At 43.1% G+C, this 7,747-nt stretch overlaps 1 protein-coding gene across 1 annotated transcript in view; it reads right to left on the bottom strand.

Moving 5' to 3' along the window:
• Window positions 1-2,090: 2,090 nt before the first annotated feature.
• Window positions 2,091-7,747, bottom strand: part of LOC311109595 (vascular endothelial growth factor D-like) — a gene marked incomplete at its 5' end in the record, with an annotated part of 9,660 nt that continues 4,003 nt past the window's right edge. Inside the window, 6 exons of the mRNA XM_084152524.1 lie at window positions 2,091-2,450; window positions 2,691-2,924; window positions 3,767-3,885; window positions 4,376-4,509; window positions 5,339-5,529; window positions 7,073-7,334. Of these exons, the coding sequence (XP_084008650.1) occupies window positions 2,743-2,924; window positions 3,767-3,885; window positions 4,376-4,509; window positions 5,339-5,529; window positions 7,073-7,334 (888 nt within the window). The 3' untranslated portion in view covers window positions 2,091-2,450; window positions 2,691-2,742. The remainder of the gene's footprint in view (window positions 2,451-2,690; window positions 2,925-3,766; window positions 3,886-4,375; window positions 4,510-5,338; window positions 5,530-7,072; window positions 7,335-7,747) is intronic.

The following is a 7,747-nucleotide window of genomic DNA, read 5'->3' as shown; positions in this document are numbered from 1 at the left end:
CGGTACTGGTACTTCCTGTATATAGCCATGTTATTACCTGGTACCCCTGCACATCGACTCTGTACTGGTACTTCCTGTATATAGCCATGTTATTACCTGGTACCACTGCACATCGACTCGGTACTGGTACTTCCTGTATATAGCCATGTTATTACCTGGTACCCCTGCACATCGACTTGATACTGGTACTTCCTGTATATAGCCGTGTTATTACCTGGTACCCCTGCACATCGACTCTGTACTGGTACTTCCTGTATATAGCCATGTTATTACCTGGTACCCCTGCACATCGACTCGGTACTGGTACTTCCTGTATATAGCCATGTTATTACCTGGTACCCCTGCACATCGACTTGATACTGGTACTTCCTGTATATAGACATGTTATTACCTGGTACCCCTGCACATCGACTCTGTACTGGTACTTCCTGTATATAGCCATGTTATTACCTGGTACCCCTGCACATCGACTCGGTACTGGTACTTCCTGTATATAGCCATGTTATTACCTGGTACCCCTGCTAATCGACTTGATACTGGTACTTCCTGTATATAGCCGTGTTATTACCTGGTACCCCTGCACATCGACTTGATACTGGTACTTCCTGTAAATAGCCATGTTATTACCTGGTACTTCCTGTATATAGCCATGTTATTTTTACTCGTTATTGTTATTCAGTGTGTATTTACTTCTCGTCACTATTTAGCTTTTTTATTTGTTTTTGTTGTTATCTTTAACTCTGCATTGTTGGAAAAGGACCTGTAAGTCAGCATTTCACTGTTAGTCTACACAAGTAACATTTGATTTGATTTGACCTATATTTGAACTGAGTGGGTGGGGGACATTAGAAGTCTGAGTACCAGTCTCTTTAGCTAACGTTCCACTCCTTCCACTCCTTGTCATTGGCAAAGAGACTGGCCTTTCAGCAATCTCAGCGTTCAATATGTGCTGGATTTACCGCAGAGTTGCTCATTGGTTGTTTTAAATAACATACATATTTTCTTTGAAAATAGAATTAGAATTTATAACAAATTCAAAAACAAACATTTAGCCATTAGCTAGGCAAGTTGTTGTATTTTGAGGCTTAATAATTTAAACTAAGACGTTTTGTGGTTGGAATTGTAGTATGTATTTAGTTTGACAGACAGGTTGGTCGCAATATATGGTCGCAATATTTGCATAATCTTTGTGATTGGAGGATAGCTGTGAGTCCGTTTCTGTTCAAATCAGGATCAAGTCCTCTGTTCTCCTCGAGCTCATTAGGATAAAATGCTGATATTTCAAGATGTCAGAAAGGCCGTTCTCTTTGGCACATGACATGGAGTACAGTGAGTGGATTACCTAGAGTCTTGTACCCAGGCTAGGACAATAGACCTATATTTGAACAGAGGGGGACATTAGAACTATATTTGAACAGTTGAGATGACTGATCCTCGGTTTCTAGCTAGCCATGTTTGACATAGGACAAAGAGTACAAGGAGTGGAATGTTAGCACAAACAGACTGGTACCCAGGCTAGTTTCTAGATACCTGGAGCAACATTCCATACATTTGTTCAGAGAAGGGGTGTGTTCGTAAATGCAGTCAAGCACCCAAGCTAACTGGCTAACGTTGGCTAGCTTGCTAGCTACTTCCAGACACAAATCAGAGAACACCTCACTCTGACCGTTTTACTCACCCTAGCAGAGCTGGTTTGGCTGTTTTCATGTTATCTATAGTGTTGGTGACTGTAACTGTGCTGCTGGCAACGATTTTATTATGCTTCTTTGCTGACACCGGCCATATTCAAAGGGTGTTGAGCATTCGTAAATTCATCAGTTATTCTGCGCTCTGGCACGCTCAGACGAGAGTGCTCTGAAATCGGAGTAGATAGCCAGAGTGAATTTACGAACGCACCCCAAGGTCTCTGTGAAATTATTGGTTGCCGTAGCAACAGCAAATACCAAAATGTTTCTTCAATTTTTAAAAAACCTTTTATTTAATAAAAGATAATAAACGCTGTATCACGGAGGTGTGAACAACACCATTGAATGGTTGTTATGTCATCTCTAAATAAACAACAAAATAACTGGTGTCAACAAGGTGAGATAGAACTTTGGACAAAACTGTTAAAACTTTCAATATAAATATGAAGGATATACAACAAAAAGACAAACTTTGATTATATTTACAAAAATGTTGAAGCAATTACAAAAATATCATTCTTTAGCGTGAAATACACTGTTCAGTGCATAGAAATACTAATAATTTACATATGTAAATAAAAATTGTAAAGCGTTTTTTTAAAACTTAACAGGGTCATGTATGTAGGTTAGAAAGGGAAACTATTTTATTTGAAGTTAGATATATAAATAGCGATATAAATATATTATGAACTTTTTCTCTGCTTTCAAACTTCAAAGCCAAGCAGATGTCAAAGGTTATATTCTTCTTCTTAGTGTCACTGGCATCTGTGGATCAAAGAATGAAAATGTGTTATTACATGTGTTGTAAAATGGCTGTTCAACTACGGTCTATGAGGCCCAAACATTTCTGATTTACATCATTCTAATCAGGGACTGATTCATTCACATCAGGTGAGTGGACTCTCTGGCCAAGTAATGGCATAAATTGATCAATGAACTACTATCGAAACTATCAAACCATCTAACTAACTAGTCAAAAGGGGTGTGTCTCAAGTTGCAATCTACCTGCAAGAGCCATGGTTGAAGTGCTGTTTGTTGGTAGTACATGCAGTATGGTTTAGGTGACATGCAGGGTAGCATGGTCTGGGTCCTGGGTTAGGGTGGGCCGTGGGGACAGGGTAGCGCGGTCTGGGTCCTGGGTTAGGGTGGGCCGTGGGGACAGGGTATCGCGGTCTGGGACACAGTCACACCTGTCAACATCTATTTCACAGTCCTCCGGCCTCATACTGGTAGAAAAGTCTGGAACAAACAGAGAGAAAACATAGGAATGACTTAATATTACTACAGGGGCCAGACCAGAGAAAATGGAGAGAGAACTAAAGAAAACATCAGAATAACTTCTTCCTACAGAGGCTATACAATATCCTGAATAACTTCTTCCTACAGAGGCTATACAATATCCTGAATAACTTCTTCCTACAGAGGCTATACAATATCCTGAATAACTTCTTCCTACAGAGGCTATACAATATCCTGAATAACACCCTGATTTAGCATCCCCAGCGCATTACAATGGAATGGTCCTAAAAGTGCAAACACTGCCCAAACTCAGTGTGCATCTACTGGGCTGGATAGCTGATATATCTACCAGTAGTACTAACCTGGTTGTTTAGTGGAGGGGTAGGACACAGTGGTACTAACCTGGTTGTTTAGTGGAGGGGTAGGACACAGTGGTACTAACCTGGTTGTTTAGTGGAGGGGTAGGACACAGTGGTACTAACCTGGTTGTTTAGTGGAGGGGTAGGACACAGTGGTACTAACCTGGTTGTTTAGTGGAGGTATAGGACACAGTGGTACTAACCTGGTTGTTTAGTGGAGGGGTAGGACACAGTGGTACTAACCTGGTTGTTTAGTGGAGGGGTAGGACACAGTGGTACTAACCTAGTTGTTTAGTGGAGGTATAGGACACAGTGGTACTAACCTGGTTGTTTAGTGGAGGGGTAGGACACAGTGGTGCTAACCTGGTTGTTTAGTGGAGGGGTAGGACACAGTGGTACTAACCTGGTTGTTTAGTGGAGGTATAGGACACAGTGGTACTAACCTGGTTGTTTAGTGGAGGGGTAGGACACAGTGGTACTAACCTGGTTGTTTAGTGGAGGGGTAGGGCACACAGCGGTCGGCCATGCAGTCCCAGATCAACCCACTGGCACACAGACGCCTGGAGTCCTCTGATTTAGAGAGCTGGCGCATCGGAGAGCACCTGCAACCAAACACACAGGCTGGTTAGTGCTAAGGGTATGACTAGAGGGTGTGTGTGTGTGTGTGTGTGTCTGTTTGGGTCTGTTTGGGTCAATGTGTGTGTGTGTGTGTATATGTGTGTGTTTCTGTTTATGTTAGTGTGTGTGTGTGTGTTTCAGTTTGTGTTAGTGTGTGTGTGTTAGTGTTTATGTTATTGTGTGTTTGTTCCGGTTTGTGTTAGTGTGTGTGTGTGTTTCTGTTTATGTTAGTGTGTGTGTGTGTGTTTCTGTTTCTGTTAGTGTGTGTGTGTGTTAGTGTGTGTGTGTTTATGTTAGTGTGTGTATCTGTGTGTATCTGTGTGTATCTGTGTGTATCTGAGTCTGTGTGTATCTGTGTGTATCTGAGTCTGTGTGTATCTGTGTGTATCTGAGTCTGTGTGTATCTGTGTGTATCTGTGTGTATCTGTGTGTATCTGTGTGTATCTGAGTGTGTATCTGTATCTCTGGACTCACCCGTTCCTCCTGTGAGAGCGTATATGGGCTTGCCGTCGGATCAGGGGCGGTTCCATACACTTACACACTGTGTGATTGGCTACCTTTATCAACACCGGCTCAGGTCCGTATTTGAACGGTATCACACTCAGCAGCTGCAGGACGAAAAGTGTCAGAACACATTAGTCCGTTTCTGGAGTCAGTGATCCACTTGGTGGAGAGAGCTGTATTTTATTTGACTCATTGTTGGCCCAACGATGTGCATGCATGTACAGTACGTACCAGTGGAGGCTAGTGAGGGGAGGACGGCTCATAATAATGGCTAGAACGGAGTCAATGGAATGGTATCAAACACATGGAGACCCCGTCTTTGATGTGTTTGATTCCACTCCATTGACTCCATTCCAGCCATTATTATGAGCCGTCCTCCCCTCACCAGCCTCCTCTGGTCTGTACGTACTGTATATTCACACTCTCCAAAGTGCTTGTCATTTAGGAGCACTTATCAATAATTACAATTGTCTTAAAACATAAATCAGGGGTCCCAAACTAGATTCAGCCGCAGGACGATTTTTGTTGGAGCGGATGGTCGGGGTGCCGGAACATAATTATAATAATTTGTACACTGCAAATTGACCACAACTAAGACCAAAAAGAGGTTTCATTTGAAAATAACAGTAATTTCATACCTTGATTATATTGAGACACGATTAAATATGCATATTTTCTATTAGTGGGAATAATTGGGAACATATTTCCTAAATTTAAACAATTTTTTGCTGAATTCCTGGTGATTTTACGGTCTTTTTTAGACCCCAAAATATATATTTATTTACAAAAATAATTGGGGGGCCCAAAAAAGTAACTTGTGGGTCAGTTTTGGCCGTGGGCCGACTGTTGCCGACCCCTGCCATAAATCAGTCATTTATTAATAATAATACTAATAATGCAGATATTTAGGGTACTTAAAGAGGAAATGCTCACTGTTTTATTAATATAGGTTGTACTTGTGTTTCTGCATGAGACACCCTCTGTGTTGCAGCATCCGTTACACCTGAAGACGGACACGCAGGGGGGCTTGAAGAACATGGAGGTCGTGGTGCCCAGTTCCTTTGCCACGTCTACACACGTCTCTCTGGGCATGCACTGGGTCTTCTGCCACTCATCGTCTATGGCTGATGAAGACATACACACAACACCACCAGTTATACACAACACCACCAGTTATACACAACACCACCAGTTATACACAACACCACCAGTTACACACAACACCACCAGTTACACACAACACCACCAGTTATACACAACACCACCAGTTACACACAACACCACCAGTTACACACAACACCACCAGTTACACACAACACCACCAGTTATACACAACACCACCAGTTATACACAACACCACCAGTTATACACAACACCACCAGTTACACACAACACCACCAGTTATACACAACACCACCAGTTACACACAACACCACCAGTTATACACAACACCACCAGTTATACACAACACCACCAGTTATACACAACACCACCAGTTACACACAACACCACCAGTTATACACAACACCACCAGTTACACACAACACCACCAGTTACACACAACACAACACCACCAGTTACACACAACACCTACCAGTTATACACAACACCACCAGTTATACACAACACCACCAGTTACACACAACCCCACCAGTTATACACAACACCACCAGTTATACACAACACCACCAGTTACACACAACCCCACCAGTTATACACAACACCACCAGTTATACACAACACCACCAGTTACACACAACACCACCAGTTATACACAACACCACCAGTTATACACAATACCACCAGTTATACACAACACCACCAGTTATACACAACACCACCAGTTATACACAACACCACCAGTTATACACAACACCACCAGTTACACACAATACCACCAGTTACACACAACACCACCAGTTACACACAACACCACCAGTTACACACAACACCACCAGTTATACACAACACCACCAGTTACACACAACACCACCAGTTACACACAACACCACCAGTTACACACAACACCACCAGTTACACACAACACCACCAGTTACACACAACACCACCAGTTACACACAACACCACCAGTTACACACAACACCACCAGTTACACACAACACCACCAGTTACACACAACACCACCAGTTACACACAACACCACCAGTTATACACAACACCACCAGTTACACACAACACCACCAGTTACACACAACACCACCAGTTATACACAACACCACCAGTTACACACAACACCACCAGTTACACACAACACCACCAGTTACACACAGAACAAAACTAATAGCCACTATAGAGACTTGCTTTGGGTACCGTCTGGGTACACTCACATTCTAACCTCAAAACATGCATTAGCTACCTGGAATTAATGCCTAGGCTTTAGCTTGGAGGGTTAACACAGTCTTGAGAAGACCCAGTGTTCAAACCAGTCTGTCCCATAATTTATGACTATCTTCAGGTAGCGCATTAACTAATGCCCAGCCTTTAGCTCAGAGGGCTAACGCACAGTAGATGCAGATTTTGAACCCACATACCTTTGAATATCCCCAGGCTGTAGGAGCTAGCAGCATATCTCAAGGAACAATACCAAAGCTTTAGCTTAGAGAGCCAACACAGTTTTGAGGAGACCCAGGTTTCGAACCCATATACCTTTGAGTATCTCCAGGCTGTAGGATGCTGCAGCGTAGCGCGTGGAGCGGTGTGACCCAGACCCAGCGGAGGAGGAGGAGGAGGAGGAGGAGGAACGGTGGTCGGGCTGCTGAGAGGAAGAGGATGAGGGAGATGTCTCCAGGTGTTTGAGTTTTAGACGACACTTCCACAGCTTCCAGTCAGGGAAGTCTGTCAGCATGAGCAGCTCGTCCAGACTGGAGGCCGAACGCACATCCCTCTCCCACTTCTCCTGGTTGATCACCTGCAGGGAGGAGAGGAGGAGGACAAAGACTTTAGAGTGATATATGTTGTTTTAAAGACAGGAGAGAAAATAAGCTCCAACACATCTGGTAAAGTGCTGGAAAACATTGTTAGTCGGTTTGTGAGTCAAAAGTCTCACCACAAGAGGGCAGCACTCTTACATCCAAATTAGGATAAACTTTAGATGCTATTGAGGCTGGCATACAAGGACTGGACTGAGTTGATGATATATGCAAGTCAGTCTGATTCTCCACACGCATATCCACCTCTGACTGGGCTAATATTGGCCAAGGCCAGGTCACACAGACCATCAACAGCTGTCCTGGGATTTAAGACTATCATGATTTAGATCACAACAGATACAAAAACATTTGGTGCTTCTGCGTATTATAGTACTATATTACTACGTGTGTA

This window comes from Coregonus lavaretus, assembly GCF_964263955.1.
Source record: "Coregonus lavaretus genome assembly, chromosome: 35".
NCBI lineage: Eukaryota > Metazoa > Chordata > Actinopteri > Salmoniformes > Salmonidae > Coregonus > Coregonus lavaretus.
This window is presented reverse-complemented; position numbering and strand designations above follow the sequence as displayed.